The sequence below is a fragment of the Macaca nemestrina genome, chromosome 11 (genome assembly GCF_043159975.1).
Source record: "Macaca nemestrina isolate mMacNem1 chromosome 11, mMacNem.hap1, whole genome shotgun sequence".
NCBI classification, from domain to species: Eukaryota; Metazoa; Chordata; class Mammalia; order Primates; family Cercopithecidae; genus Macaca; species Macaca nemestrina.
In genome coordinates this window covers 137,245,717-137,262,243 of record NC_092135.1, presented here as the reverse complement: position 1 = coordinate 137,262,243, position 16,527 = coordinate 137,245,717, and the positions used below count along the sequence as shown (strand labels likewise).

The 16,527-nt window shown below is 47.6% G+C and overlaps 1 protein-coding gene across 17 annotated transcripts in view; it reads left to right on the top strand.

Annotated features, from left to right (window-relative positions):
* Positions 1 to 16,527, top strand: part of LOC105473807 (histone deacetylase 4) — a 354,143-nt gene that overhangs the window by 213,207 nt on the left and 124,409 nt on the right. For all 17 annotated transcript variants that reach the window (XM_071073705.1, XM_011727858.2, XM_011727860.3 and 14 more), the window contains one exon: positions 5,396 to 5,546. In XM_071073705.1, the coding sequence (XP_070929806.1) occupies positions 5,396 to 5,546 (151 nt within the window). The remainder of the gene's footprint in view (positions 1 to 5,395; positions 5,547 to 16,527) is intronic.

The following is a 16,527-nucleotide window of genomic DNA, read 5'->3' as shown; positions in this document are numbered from 1 at the left end:
CGAAGCCCTGTGGGTTGTACGTTTATAGGTTAACCTGCCGTTTATAGGTTAACCTGCCGGTGGCATTCCCGGTCTGCAGACAGTGGCCCAGGGACGCCCTCGGGGCACCTCTACCTGTGTACACAGCTCCGGCACCCCAAGACAGAGTCCTGAACCTGTGCACGCCCAGGTGTTTGTCCTGGGAGAGGGACTTTGCTTGCGTGTGGCGCGAGGAACACTGTGTTAGGAAGGTGTGCTCTGGGCAGTATCTCCCTAGTCTTGAGGGGGCCTGATTTTACCTTAGAATAACATCTAGTGTCTGCAGGAAGTCGGCCTCTCTAGGCGACATCTTTTGAAAGTGACGGTTTGATGACGACCAGGCTGCACGGAGGCGAACCCAGGCCAGCTCTTCTGAGCGTTCTCCCCATGCCACCTCTTCCAGTCCTCACAGGAACCCTTGGGGCAGGTCCCACGTTTAACCCAGCACGGACAGCTTAAATATTTAGGTGGAAGTGTGCTGGCAGCGAGCAAGCGGGCGGAGCAGGGTTTCTTGGCCAGGCAGCCTGCCCTCCAGCCAGCATGCCGCAGACCACCTGTGAGTCTTCAGAGGCCAGCGCTGCCCAGATGAAGGACGTGGCAATAGCTTGCTTACGTTTATCCCACCATCCCCCAGAAGTTCATTTAAGTGTGTTGTTCGGAATTAAGGGTTTGCCATGGGAAAGATACAGGTGAGATGCTTGGTGTGTGCAGCCCAGCCCTGATGGCCCTCCCCGCCCCTCCTGCACGCGCTGCTGCCAGGCATGGTAGGAGCCCCCTCTCCCTCAGCCCACCCAGGCCTCCTGCCTTGCCTGTGCCCGCACATCTGCCAGGAGCAGCACTCATGCTGGAAGGCAGCCCGCGGGTGCACCTGCCTGGGTAGGGTCGTGCCTCAGCCCCTCCCCTTCTCCCTCTTTCCCTGGGTGTGGGCCTACCTCCCACCACCTCTCCGGCTTTTCTACCCCCGTGCTCCTGGCTGGAATTGAGTCCCACCCGCTTTGTGAGGGCTGTAGGTGGGTGGGTGTGTTTGTGGACAGGGCTTTTTGTCTGTGGGGAGAGCAGGCAGGTCCTGTCCCCAATGTCTGGATGCTGACCTGCTCTCTCTGCTGCCATAAATTCTCGCTGTGTGTGACCACAAGTGTGACTGGGCAGCCCTACCTAAAGCCCGAGGTCCCACTGCCCTGGACTCAACGCGATTCCTGTGGGGCTCTGCCATCCAGCCACTTCTGCCACCATGGGGCAGTGGGGAGGGAGGCTGGCTGTGGGCTGCAGGCTGTAATGGCCCAGCTCAGGTGGGCCGGGAAAGACCAGCACCGCGGTCTCTATCCTGGAGGCTGGGGCGGCCTCACTCCAGAGCTGTCTGCCGGAGGCATTGCAATGGGCAGGCGGTTTCTGCCTGGGGACCCTTCCTCAGGGTGGGGGCAGCAGCCCAGGACACCCTTCCATCCACATGGGGCACTCATGACAGGCAGTCATGTTCATTTTGCTTATTCACTGTCACCGCAAGTTTGAGGTTGCTGAATGCCATCTGGTTGGCCAGTGCATGTCTCTGTCCCTTGTCTGGGCTGGGGCTTTACTTACAGAATGGAAGAATGAAGAGTTTTACCTTACAAAATTATACAGTTGATGTTACATTTAACATTGTGGACATGATGTGATTCGAATTTCACACAAGTCACAGACACGCGGGGTGACTGGCATGTCTCATCTTGAGTAGGAAGAGGTTGTGAGCAAGCTGAAATCCTTTCTTTCCTTCCCCATTTACAAGTGGCTCTGGGTGGTCGTGGAAACTGGCTGAGTCCTCAGCAGTGGGAAGCGAGGCCCAGGAAGGGGGATTGATGTCCCTGGTGGGGCCATTCCTCCTCCCCTGCACCACCTGTGACCACGAAAGGGCTTCGGCCAGGCTGTTTTTGCAGCCTGGATCTTCCCAGAAGCCTAGGGGTCTGAAAGGTGTGTGTGCCGGGTGCCTGGGGGCTGAGCTGGACCTCCAGGCTCTCGCAGGACAGGGTGTGGTAGCCACCTGGGAGCTGGCTCTGCAGGGGCAGCAAGGGTGTGGAGCTCGCCAGTCGGCTCCGGCCTCTTATGTGAAGAAGGACCCAGCAAGATGCCAGAGATGTTCCCGGACACACACTGCCCGCCCCCATCACCTCGCCGACACCACTGAGGTTCAGTGCCCACAGAGAAGGGCAGCGTCCTTGCACACTCACAGGCGCCTGGAACACACGTGCTCACTCCCTTGCACACACACTGACATTCAGAACACACACTTGTGTGCACAAGCAGGTTGATGTGCTTGTCTCTCCGTGCAGGCGGCCCTGTTGTCCTGGAGAAGCAGGCCCTGTAGCTGAAGGCTCGTGCCGCCTCCCGCCCTGAGCACACTGCGTGGTGGGTTCTCAGGCTGTGGCATCTCAGGGACCCAGGCCCCCGTCCCTGCTGGCCCGACTCTGTCAGGGTTGCCTCTGCCGACTTTGTAATCCTTTTCACCTGCTTTCCTCAGCCACTGTCATTTTCCTTTGCTCTGAAGTGACGTACATCTGTTGTAGGGCAGCAGTCGGTCCCGACCTTTTTGGCACCAGGGACTCTGGTTTCATGGAAGGTGGTTTTTTCCATGGACAGGGGTGGGGGGTGCAAGAGGATGGTTTTGGGATGAAACTTCCACCACCTCAGATCATCAGGCTTTCGAGTCTCATAAGGAGCGTGCATCCTGGATCCCCCACACACAGTTCACAACAGGGTCACACTCCTGAGAGAATCTGATGCCGCCGCTGATCCGGCAGGAGCTCGCGCTCTGATGGGAATGCTCCCTAGGCTGCCACTTACCTCCTGCTTTGTGGCCCACTTCCTAACAGGCCAGGGACTGCCACCCATCCACGGCCGGAGGTGGGCACACCTGCCGTAGAGGGATTGAAGAATACACAGGGACAACAGTGTGGCGCGGGTGGCATCCCGTGGGCACCAGTCCTGCTGTGCCAGCACGGTCACTCATGGAGCACGGGCGTCCAGTGGCTGCCTCGCACGCACACCCCACTCTATGCCTTGCTCATCCTTTCCCTGGCCTGAGCCTCATCCCCCAGGCAGAACCACCAGCTGGGAGAAGCCCCACTCTGGAGCCAGCCCAGAGCCCCTGATTCACTAAGTTTCCTCCACAGAAAGTTCCTTGGGCCACTCTGGTTGCCAGGATGCCTGCTCACCCCGAACCCTCTCACCATCCCCTCTCCCTCCGTAAGCGGAGCAAGACCAACAAAAAGCATCCCAACAGTGGCCGGGTGAGGCAGCTCACGCCCCTCATCCCAGAGCTTCGGGAAGCTAAGGCGGGAGGATCACTTGAGCCCAGGAGTTTGAGACCAGTCCCTGCAACAGAGCAATACCTTGTTTCGTCAAAAAAGAAAAAAACGTGTCTGGGTGCGGTGGTGTGCACCTGTAGGCTCAGCTACTCAGGAGGCTGAGGTAGGAGAATGGCTTGAGCCCAGGAGTTCGAGACCAGCCTGGGCAACATAGTAGGACCCGTTTGCTACAATTTTTTTTTAATTAACTGCCATCTATTTGGGAGTCTGAGGTAGGAGGATCACTTGAGCCCAGGAGGTCTGGGTTACAGTGAGCTATGATTGTGCCACTGCACTCCAGCCTGGGCAACAGAGCAAGACCCTGTGTCTAAAATAAAAAAAGACAATGGGACAAGAGACAACTGGTAACTGAGCAAGTACTGGGGACAGCAGACAGACCATGAGGGGGACACGTGCGGGCCACAGAGGGTGGCGGAGAGGCTCTCCCCGGCAGGCAGGTGGCAGAGCTCCTCACACCTGTGGAGGCCTGGCACTTCCCCTGGGCTGGCCCAGGGGCTTGTGTGGAAACTGAGGAAACTGTGTGCAGACAGAACCCTGGAGCGTGCGAACAAGAGCAGAGCCGTCTTGGAGGAACGGGAGGATGTGCGGGAGCCCCAGAGCGTGGGCTGGGTCCCAGGACAGAGGTACCCTGGGGTTGCAGGAGTCCCTCTCAGGGCGTCTGGTCAGTTGCACCTTCCCACACTCACCAGCGCCAGGCCAAATTGTTCCTTTTCACCTTTTCTAATACCGTGAGTGACGTGGGAAATGTTCACTAGCGATCTTGAACATTTGTCCCCATTTATCTTTAAACAGTTCTGTGCATCTCCTGTTCTTTTTTGCCCAACTTTTTAGTGGGCTGCCTGTCATATTCTCATTAATGTATAACAACCATTTATGTAAAATTTATCTGTATGTCATAAATACTGCAGTTTTTATTTTACCTTCTACCTTTTAATTGTTATTAAGACAAACATTTTTATGTCTATGTCAGTTTTTGAAATATGAGATATAACTTATACTCAGCAGAATGCCAGCCCTTAAGGGTGCTGTTGGGCGACTGTGCCCTCCCCTGTGGACACTCGACAGGTCGGACACTCCATCCACTGGGGCGTCTCCTCCGGCCTCGGCCCCCACCGCCCTCCCTCACCTCCTCAGAGGCAGCCTTCTTCTGATGTGTTTATCCTTGTGCGTTTTTTCTGTTTTAGAACTTCATGTGAATATAGTCAGCTCTCCATATTTTTGGGTTTCACCTCCACTCATTGAGCCCACGGAGGATCAGAGCCTGGAGACACTGAGGGCCAACCACCTGTATTTCCACGCCAGGCCGTGGTGGAATGTGCGGAACTGGAGCTGCGAGTGCAGAGGCCCCGTGGAGGGTCTTCCAGTCTCGCCTCTTCTCTCTGCTCTTTCACCCTCTGCCAACACCTGCTCTTTAGCAGTTCCCCTGTGTTTTCTTGTGTACACGTAGGTTATTCTTTTTTATGGATAGATGGTGTTCTCTTTAATGAATACACATCATTTGTCCAAGTGTCCACCTTCGAGGAAATGTGTGAGTTGCGTTGAGGCTGGTCTGTGACCAAAAATCCCATGCACATTCTTGTACAGGCTTTCTGTGGGTGTGCTTCCGTGTTTCAGATAAATAGCTAGGAATGGGATTGCTGGGTCTCAGGGCAGATGTGTGTTTAACTTTATAAGAAAGTGCCCAGCAGTTTTCTGACGTGGTTGTACCATTTCACGCTCTCTTCACTGTCTTTAAGTTGTTCTCAAAATAGCATTTCCAACTTGCAAGATAACATAACTCTTCTTGCATATTTTCTTCTAGCAAGCCAGTGGCTTTTGTTTTTAATATTTTCCACTTAAAAGGTAAGACGATGCCCAGAGCCTGGAATGGCCCTGACTTCTTTTTTGGACTGAAATAGCAGCAGTGCAGGGCAGGGCAGTGCCCAGGGCCATACCAGGGCAGACACATGGGGCCTGGGCTGGTTTCTTGGGTCTTCATCGGGTCTCTGTGCGTGGAGCCTGGGCTCTGACCATTTGTCTGCTCCTTCTGCTTGCAGCAACAGCAGGAGATGCTGGCCATGAAGCACCAGCAGGAGCTGCTGGAACACCAGCGGAAGCTGGAGAGGCACCGCCAGGAGCAGGAGCTGGAGAAGCAGCACCGGGAGCAGAAGCTGCAGCAGCTCAAGAACAAGGAGAAGGGCAAAGAGAGTGAGTGCGGGCACGGAAGTCTGGGCAGAGGGAGGGAGGCTGAGTGCGGGTGCAGAAGGCTGGGCAGAGAGAGGGAGTGCGGGCGCAGAAGGCTGGGCAGAGGGCGGGAGTGGGGGCATGAACTCCGGAAGGTGGGGGGCAGAGGGAGTGAGTGCAGGAGGGCACTGGGGCAGCACATGGGGAATAGGGAAAGATCTAGGGGCAGCTGAGCCTCACCGTGGTGACTCTTGCCACTTCGCCTGTGCTGGGTTTCTAAGAAGCAGGCCAGGAATGGGACTCCCACCCCCTGACAGGGACAGTGAGTATAGCGTGTGTGTCAGCCCACCCTTGGTTAGCTCCCCCGGTGAACCAGAGTCCATGGATTTATCTTCATCCAGGGCTGCAGGATTCAATATTAACATCAAAGCAAGGGGCATTCAGCCCGACTTTTGGTTTGATTTAAACGTTTTAAAGACTATTTGGCAGGATTCCTAATAGACTTTTAAAAATATTAAAAACCATAAAGCATGCCAGATGCACAGTGAATTTCATCTGTGAGTTCTGCCCTGCATTTTTCAAAGTACTTTTCTTTCGGGAGCATTTGTAAGTGCCTTGAAAGCAGGTGTTAGGTTGTAGAGCAACTCACGGCCCAGTGAGGGGTGGGTGTTAGGTTGTAGAGTGACCCAGTGAGGGCCAGCAGCATACTTTTCCCATCTGCTCTTTCCACTCTGAATTTTGCCTTCTGTGGGGGCTGTGTTTGTACATCTGGAGACCAGTGTGGTCTGTTTTCTTCTAAGGAGAGCCCACACTTGATACTCTCCAGGAGAACATTCTATTTGCTGTTTCCCGCTTTGGAAAATTAGAGGGACACATCTACTGAGGAAAAGGTTATGGTGTCGCCCCTGCTGACTGTGGGCTGCTGGGCCAAGGACCTGTGGGCTCCTCTGCACGAGGACAGTGCCCAATGTCACCAGCGTGTCTGAGCCCTGGCGTGTCCCCAGGGTGCAGGGTCCACCGTGGGGCTGAGTCTGCTCTGAGCATCCTCTCAGATCTTCACTTAAAAGAGCCCTTGGCTCACTGTGTGTTTGTATCCTTTCTATGGACAACTTGTTGTTTTAAGTGACACAGACAGTCAGGATCTAATCACCAGAGTGAGGGGACTTTCATGGACACTGCGAGTTTCTGCCCTGGACTTCCGTGCTTAGTTGAACTTGTCTGTTCCTGGTAATACTGAAAATGAGCCGAGGTGTACATTTTCCTCAGGTAACAGAATTCCAGGTAAGGAGAGTAGAGCGATGTACTCTTGTAGGGCTGGCCCATAAGTAGGAAGAGAAGGCTTTATGCACTTCCCCCTTCCCCAAAGATAACTCCTCTCCTGATATTTAACATGGAAGATTAATTTGCCTGCTTTTGAAATGTATGTAAATGGAACCCTTAATATGTAGGATTTTTGTGTTTTTCTTCTTTCTCTGGACATTATGCTTGTGAAATTCATCCCCATTTTGCATTCAGCAAGAGGTCATTCATTATCTATTATATATTGCTGTGTGGTGTCCCATTTATAAATGCACCAATGTAGTCATTTCTTCTAAAGTCGTTAGATACTTGGCTTGTTTCCTAACCAGAGCTATTGAAAGCAATGCTGCTGTGTGCATTCTTGGACATGTTTCTTGGTACATGTGGGCAAATGTGAAGTGGAGTTGTTGAACGTTGGGGCATGCATATTGTCAGTATTCATATGTGATACCTAAAAGTTTTCAAAGTGGTGTACCACTTAACACTCCTACCAGCCACGTACGGGGGTTCCTGTGGGTCCATGTCCTTGTCAACACTTGCTGCTGTCAGTCACTTTAATTTCAGCTCCTCCTCATGCCCTCAGCTGCATTTCTTTGATTACCAATAAGATACAGTTTATTTTCATAAGTTTTTTGGCCAAATGAATCTTCCTGTCTTTGTGAAGTGCTTGTTCAAGTCTCTTGCCCATTTTTCTGATGGGGGAGTCTCCCTTTTTCTTGATTTGGAGTTGTTCTTTCTATATTATGGAATCAAGCCTTTGGCCAGTTGTACATGCTGTAAATCTCCTCTTCTGCTCTGTACTTTGCCTGTTCACTCTCTTAATGTTATCTTTCAGGCACAGAAATTCTCCCTTCTAATACAGTTTCAGTCTTTTCCTTTAGATGATTTTGTGCCTTGAGAAATCTTTCCCTTCTTCAAAATCTTGGGTACGTCCTCTTTAATTATCTCTTAGGAGCTGATTCTACCTGGAATTGATACCAGTGGGGTTTTGTTTGTGACTGCATTGACTCTGTGGTTGAAATTAGGAAGACTTGATATTTTTACAACATTGATTATTTACCTTCTTTAATTTTTCTTAATATTTTCTTAATAGTTCTATGTTAAGGAGGCATGCATGTATTTGATTAAATATATTTCAAGCCATTTGATGACTTTGGTTGCTATTGTGAATGGCTTGGTTTTTATAATTTTGAAAAGCAGTCAATTTTTGACTGTTGACTTTGTGTCCAGCAACACTGTTAAATTCAGATATCCTAATCATTAATAGATTGTTTTGAATTTTCAACATTAGAATCCTGTCATCTATAAATAATGACAAGATTGCCTCCTTTCTGATTGGAATACCTTTTATATCTTTTACTTGCTTACTGTGTAGAATGGACTGAGATTGCCAGTAGAGTATTGAATTGTGGTCATGATACCAGGCAGGCACACTTGTCTGGTTCCCAGTTTCCTGTGAAGTGCCATGTTTTCTGTGGGGGCTTTGTTTGTATTGTTTACTCATTTGTCTACTTGTTTTTGATAGGTGCTATTTATCAGATTATGGAAGTTTCCTTTCCATTCCTTGTTTGCTCAGGGTTTCAGTACGAATGGATATTGATTTTTATCAGGTGCTGTTTCAGCATCTTTTGAGATGTTTGTATGATTTTTTGGCTTTATGTGGTTAATGAAGTAAAGCATATGGATTTATTTGCATATAAATTCTAACTGGCATTTTTAAAATGACCCCAGCCAACTTGATTGTAATACATTATCTTTTATGTAGTGAAAACTTGGATTTGCTAATATTTTATTTTGTATGATTGCAACTGTGTTCATGAGGGAGATTGCCAAGCAGTTTCCCTTCTCATAATGTCCTTGTCACGTTTTGGTGTCATGACTATGCTGGCCTCAGAAAGAGTTAAGCATCATTCCTCTCTCCTTTTGTATTCTCCGGCAAAGTTTATTTAACATGGATATTATTTTTTTCCTTAAATATCTTGTGAAACTTACTGTTAAAGCCATCTAACCCTAAGGTTTTCTTTGTGCAAAGGTTTTTGATTACTTATTCAATTTTTAAAATAGTTAATGGGACATTTTTCCCCCTGGATCACTTTAGCTAAGTTGTATTTTTTTTTTTAAAGAAATATATGCCTTTGTTATACATTTTTGAATTTTTGGCTAGTGGTTTTTGGTGTCATATCCTTTTCTGGTGTTTTTGACATCTGTCAGACCTTTAGTGATATCCTCTGTTACACTCCAGATATTGGTTGTTTGTGCTTTTTCTCTTTATCGCTGCTGTTTTGTTTTGCTTTTGTTTTCCTTGGTCATTCCCTCCAGAAGTTTATCAGTTATTCTTTTCAAAGACTGGCTTTTGACTTTATGGACGTTGTTTGTTGAATATCAATTTGATTAATTTCTACCATTTTTATTATTTTTCTGTGCTATATTTTCTTAGGTTGTATTGTGGTTTTTGTAGCTTTTTGATGTAGATACATGCGGCATTGATTTCAGCCCTCTCTTCTAATGTGTGCTTATATAGCTATACATTTTCCTCTAAATGCAACCTTATCTGCATCCCACAAGTTTTGATTTGTAGTTTGACAGTCTTTGTCTTTCAATTAGTTTGGCCCATTTACATTTAATATAATTATTGATGCATTTATGCTTAAATCTATCATTGTACAATATGAATTCTAATTATCTCAACTATTCTAATTTGCTTTTCTTGCTTTTAATGTATGTTTTTAGCGATATATATGTGTGTATATATATATTTTTTTTTCCACCAGCTTGGTAGTCACTATTTTGCTGTTTCTTTACTGATTATCGACAACTTTATCTAAATTAATACTTTTGCCAATTCTGACAAAGTAAGGGTCTGGAATACTTTCACTCTTAACTTATATACTATTTTGACCTGTATTTAACTCTCAACTTACCTTTAACATCACAAGACATTGTTGTTATTATTTTATATAGTCAAGATTTACTCATAAATTTATCCTTTCCACTTTTATTCGTTTCTTCATGTCTGACCTTTCATCTGTGATATTCTTTATTTACCTTAATGCAGGTCTAATGGTGAATTTTCTTTCTGTTCAAAATGTGATTTCAGGTTAATCTTTGAAGGTTATTTTTGCTGAGTATAGAATTCTAGGTTTGTATTTATTTTCTTTCAGCCCTTTGAGAATGCCATTCCATTCTCTTCTGCCATCTATTGTTAATCTCCAGAAATCAGCTATCCATCCTATTGTTCCTTCTTTGGAAATACTCTTTTTTCCCAGGCTATTTTTAAGATTTTGTCTTTGATTTTTTTGAAGTTCTTTTTTAATGTGCTTAACTGTAGTTTCTTTCATTTTAATTTCTTCTATTTGGGATTTGTAGTTCCTAAATCTGTTGTTTTATACTGTTGTGAATTCTTAGACCTGATTATTCTCAAACTTCACCACAACAAGTAATGACTTTGCCCCAGTCTCTCCATTTAATCTATCTGGGACTGTAGTTATATACCTGTGTTGGATTAGCTTTCAGTATTCCCTAAGTTTCTTAAGTTATTTTTGTGTCTGTGTTTCCCTTTTCTTTTCTTCAGTGTGGGTATTTTCTTCCAATTTATCATCCGCTTCCCTAATTTGTGCTTTACCTGCACAGTAATCTGCTGCTAAACTCATCCATTGGATTTTACCTTTATTTGGTTTTCAGTTCTAGGATTTCCATTTGGCCCTTTTTCATGGTTTGCCATAGACTTTCTTGATTTTATTTTTTTCCTGCACGTAGTGCAGTTTTTTGGAGTCTGACTGATAACACTCTCTGGCCCTGTGGCAAGGCTTTCCTGCCTGTGGTTTCTTTCTATATATCTTTTTTTTTTTTTTTTTTTTTTTTTGTCAGATTGTGTTTCTTTCTACACTTGGATGTTTTAGGTTGCATGTCTGACTTTGTGCTGTTGTGATGACGGGAGACCTGGGAGGGTGACACATTCTTTTCGAGTGGACTTTGTTTTCCTTCTTGTAGTTGACCAGAAGTGGCCAAGCTTCTTAAGCGTCTGAATGTAGTCAGGTCTGGAGCTGATGCTGAGTTGGGTTTCAGGCCTCCCAAGGGCTGGTGGATTTCTGGCCATCATTACTCAAAAGGCATAGCCCTTTGAGGTCCTATCCACAAGCCCGTGAGGTTTACTGGGGTCTTTTGATTTTCCTCAGTTTTTGTGGCCCTATCAAGGGCCTCTTGGGAAACCCGCTGCTGACTCTAGAAAACGGGCTGCCCGAGGGTGGGGTCCCACTTCCCGCAGCCCCAGTCTCTGACCTCGGCCCTGGTGTTCCACGCTGCCCTAGTTGCTCTCTGTGCCTTCAGATGGAAGGCTCGGGTGCTTTGTCCAGATCTTCTGACCATTTCCTGTAGGTTTAATTGAATTACCTGAATACAAATTCTTGAAGTTATATTATTGAAAACACAATGTGCTTGGAGTACTCCAGGTTCCCTAAGCTGTTCTTTATACTGTTTATGTTCTTCATTTTGTCTGGAGTGAAAGGATATGTTAATATTTGGTTTGGTGATTCGCCTTTATATAATTTTTAGATTGTGAAATTGGCATTTTGCTTTTAATTAATCTGCACTAAATTTGAAGTTTTTCCAAATAGGACATTTTTGTTCATTTGTTTGTATTTGAAATCCTTGTGTTCTAAAAAGAATTAAATAACTATTCAGTACACTCAGTTTGTAAGTTTATTTTTAATGTAATGAATGTTATTATAACAAACTAATGCTAAATTAGAATTGGGGTATGATCTAAACTGTATTATTATGCCTATATTACTTGGTACATTTTTATAAATATTTGCTATTTCAAACTAGATATATTTTTCCTAAGAGTACATAGCTAATGCACTCTCTGAGTTTTTAGTTTATTTCTCTATTTAGCTATTTCCAAGTTCTTAGTAATTGTTTTTGTCCATAAAACTAACACTTTTATCAATTATCACAGCATTTTACTCTTGAAATAATAAATGCACTTTCAATGTTTTTTCATTTTAACTGGTAGAATTTCAAGGTAGAAGCGGCCTCTGAGGAGGGTTTCTATTCCATTTGAGGTCTAATTTTTGCATCAGGATTTGAAAGTGAGAACTAAATCTGCATGATGGCCCTGGCTCCTGTCACACTGATTAGATAAGATGGTGACTTATTCCCCAGGGATTACCTACAGGGGAGAAGCTTCTAGATGTGGCTGCAGAGGCCCTGAGGAGAAGGAACCTGCAGACGGGGCTGCACGCATGCTTGGTCTTCGCATGCAGATCCGGGCCCTCTCAGTAGCGGAAGGCTGTGCTGTGGGTCTCTGTTCACTCCCGGGTGTTCTACTGAACTGATCCCGAGTGGAACCCGGCTGGCAGTGTTCTCGCGTCTGAAACTGCTGGAGTGACCCTAGTGTGTTGCCTGGGTTGAGGACCAGGAGTCCAGCTGAATCCTCTGGCTTCACGTGTGAGGAATCTGAGTAGAGGCTCCATGGCCTGCCAGGCAGGGCCCACCCTGTGGGGTTGCTTTCCACTTTAGAAAGCTGCCTTCCATAGACAACAGCACGTGGTCCCCCTGGGAGCCCTGTGCGCGGGGTTTTGACGTGTCTGGCCTGTGCTGGTGACACCGCAGTGTAGAAGGCGTGCATTGGACCCACATTGCAGGGGCGTGTGCCACAGCCCGAAGCACTGGGGCCTCCGCCGGGGGTCCGGCCTCCTCTCCACGCTTCTGTGGTTCGCCAGTAGCCCAGTGTGTATCCTATGTATTTTTCTTTGGAGTAGGGAAAATAGTTGCTTATCAGAGAATTGAAGTTTAAAATTTAAATATCAGCTGGTTGATTTGTGCCACAACTAACCAACAAATAAGTTTTTCAGATTGCTAAAAAGCAGCTTGGTCTAAATTACTTCCTCAGAGTTTACCAGACTCTTCCAATAAAAATACCATCTTGAGGCTCACAGAATATGAAAAGACTTCACTTCAGAAAACATTTTGGATCCGTTTACCAACCCAGGACAATCCCTGCACTGCATCCAAAGCGCCGTCCACCCTTAACTGGAGCTCTGGAATGTTCCTGCTCCCCTTTAGCCCCGTCACAGGCGGCAGTCCCGGTGGATTTCACTGTGGATTTGGGTGGTCAGGTTTTATTATTAATAATAAACTGTGTACAGTTGGGTACTTGGCAGGCTTGTGTCGACTCTGCAGCCCTCAGTGTGGTCTCGTGGTGAGGACACAGGGCCGCAGGCCCCTGTGGTGGACGCCACTCGGGGGCTCTTATGTAAGCGGGGCCCAGGGGCCGGCGTCCTCCCCCATGAAGGAGGTTCTTGTTTGTGCAGGCTGGAGGAGCAGTGGCGGCCGGCGCAGAGGACACGAAGCATCTCCAGCATTTAAGCATTTGAAAACACGGTGTGCAGCATCTGTTTATTCTCCTGGGTTTTTTTTTTTTAAGTGAATTTCTTATTGAGTATTTAATAAATATCATTACACTTGTAAATATTTAGATTACTTCTTATTTTAAATAATTCTTCACTTTTATTCATTGATACCAAGTAATGTGATTCATTTGACAGAATGGTGGCAGTTTTCATCACATTGAGCGAGAACACACTGTCTTTAACCAGCTAGGTTTTGATTTAGATTAACGGCACTTGGGAATCTAAGACACACACCTCTTCACATCAGCTCGGGGAAGGAGCAGAAGCAGGGTGGACTCTGCCCGAGCAGTGCGCAGCGAACACAGCCCCGCTTTCTCTCACTGCCGTTCACACGCACAGCCCCGCGGGGAATGGAGCGAGGTCACTGAGCAAGTCCTTTGCTTTGTATAAAAATGACGTGAAAGGCTGCTCCTGAAAGTCATTAGGTGTCCGTTCTGTGAAGTTGTGCCTTTTTCAGAGGCAAGGGGGTGGGGAGAAAAAGGAGCCCTTTCAGGCAGAAGCCAAGCGAAACCTGCCACAGCTCCGTCGTCTGGACTCACCAGGTCCAGGCCCTGGCCCTCCGGGAGCACAGCCGTCACCTGCCCCGCCCCACCCAGAGCTGCTGTCCTCCTCTGTCTGCCCCACTCAGCTGTTCCTCGCTCGCTTACTCCTTAGGTCTCGGGCACACTCTCTGCCCCCTGGTATGGGAAGAACTTGGCCTCTTATCCACCACTTCATCTCTGCTGGCCAGAACGGGCTGGCATCTCATAGAGCCTCTATAGAAACCTCCGTCCAGGGGATGAGTGATACTCAATGTGAATTAAGGGAAAAAAAAAAAGTAAAAGTAAAAATTAGGGAGGTCTGCTCTCCATTTATTGAATGGGTTTTTTCATTCTAGAACTTTAAGTGAGAAACCCGTTGACAGATGAGTGTGTGTATAACCAGAAGTTCTGAAACAGGGTGGGGGGTCAGAATCAGCCCCTCATTTTGAATACTCTCCTAGTAAAGTCTGAAAGATCAAAAGAATATTCCTTGGTGGTTAGAAAGGTCCTGAATCGGCTGGGCGCGGTGGCTCAAGCCTGTAATCCCAGTACTTTGGGAGGCCGAGACGGGCAGATCACGAGGTCAGGAGATCGAGACCATCCTGGCTAACACGGTGAAACCCCGTCTCTACTGAAAAATACAAAAAAAAACCTAGCCGGGCGAGGTGGCGGGCGCCTGTAGTCCCAGCTACTCGGGAGGCTGAGGCAGGAGAATGGTGTGAACCCGGGAGGCGGAGCTTGCAGTGAGCCGAGATCCGGTCACTGCACTCCAGCCTGGGCCACAGCGCAAGACTCCATCTCAAAAAAAAAAAAAAAAAAGAAAGGTCCTGAATCGATGACTTATGTTCCTCATGTTTCCTGCTGGCCAGGCCTGTGCTGGGCGTGGGTGGGGCATGAACGCCAGTCATGCCCACCACCCAGCCCTGCAGAGAGGAAGCCAGGCAGGACCCAGGCTTGTGGCCAAGTCACCCTTTGCCACCAAATGGTGTTTGCAGAAGCAGGGAGAGAGTATGGGTTATAAAGTGGGGTCTGCTGGCCCTGTTCCTGGAGTGCACACCCTCCCCCGTGGAGGGCCAGTGAATCCACAGTAACAGCTGTCCCTGGCAGCTGGTGTTTTGAGGAGGTAAGGCTGACTACACTGAGTTTGGGTCTGCTGGAAAATGTTGAGGACGTCCTCATCCTGCACACCGAGAACCTGCTTGTTGTCCTGCTCTGCTGCTTCCACTCAAAGACGGCCGTGTAGAGGGACCTACAGGGCCATCCCCTCCAACTGGCCATCTGGGTCCTCATCCTCACTGTTGCCATCACCAGCATCATTGTGCGGTTTGACTACTTCCCTGCACCCTCAGCAGCATGGGTAGTAACCCCAAAAAATGTTATCAGTGTAAAGGCAAAAACTTGCAGTTACCCATTTCACTTTTTATTTCTTTTATCAGTAAAGTTAAGCTGATTTAACATACTCATTGGCAAATTTGCCTTCTCCTTTTGAAATTGGTCTTCTGTGTTCTCTGCTCACTTATCTTCCCCACCACCCGGCCTTTCCTTTTATTCCTGGTTGTGGAGGCGGTTTGTATATTTACGGGGTTAACTCTCTGGTTTATGTCTGGGTCTGTTTTTCCAAAGTGAGCAGCCTGTTGCTGATAATCTTTTAGGAATTCCAGTGATCACATGCCTGGGAATGGTAGAAGCGAATGGTTCCCATAAGTATATGATCTTCTGACAAGTCCCCTTACAGAAAGACAGTTCCGCTAAAGGTGCTTATCAGTGACGTTCAAGTCTAACGGTGGGTGCTCTGAAGAAGCAGAAGCATCCCTCCTGTCCCCCCACCCCCACCCTACCCGGGGCAGCGCTCACCACAGTCACGACTTAGGTGATGAGACCATCTTCAGCAGCATGAGCTGGGGAACGTCACGGGCACAGCTCGACTCGGGCAATGGCGTTATTTTCTCAGACCGTGAGAGAGCACCAAGCCTGAAGCCTCATGCATCACGGGGGGGCCTTCCCGGACCCATGCTGGTGGCCGTGTACTTAACGTCTTTGTGTGTCCCTGGCTAGGCTAGTGCAGCCCCCACCACAGCCTGGGTGGACCCTGTTTCCAGGGCTCTCGTTGCTGACTGACCCTTGACCAGCCATTGAGGTTCCACCTTGATGTAACGGGAGTGGGGTTCTGCCGTCGGGAACTCAGAACGCGCCCAACTAACAAACTCCATTTGTGAGTGGCAGCAAAGGCATTTGGTATGTAGTGAAGGTGGCCAGGAAAAGACAGCTTTCTAATGATATTAATAATTTCTCAGCAGTTGGTCAAAATATCCATAGAGCCTTATGTGCCAAAATCCATTTCTGAGCCATCAGAGTGAGTCATGAAAAAATTTAGCAAATAACCAAATGAATGAAAACTCAACACCAGAACCAAGGATAAAATTAAAATGATTGCCTATTAAACCATTGAAAGGAAGAACAATTGCGAAGTTTTAAGGAAAAGGAAAACTCACAAAGGAAAAACTAAAATAGACTTTATAAAAACAAACGTTTTAACATTTTACCCCAGTTGTAAAAGGAAACAAGAGGCAGGGTAAATGTGTGCGCACGCACACGGAGCAGCTGAGCGCCGCGAACCGGGGCGTCTGTGAGACTTGGTAACTGAGCCGACCTCACCTGAGGCGCACCTGGCCACCTTTGTGTTCTCCCTCCACAGCTGGGGCATGAGAATATCTATTTATAGCTCTCATGTGGGGCTGAACCAGACCAGGGCTGGCATATACTAGGCTCTCA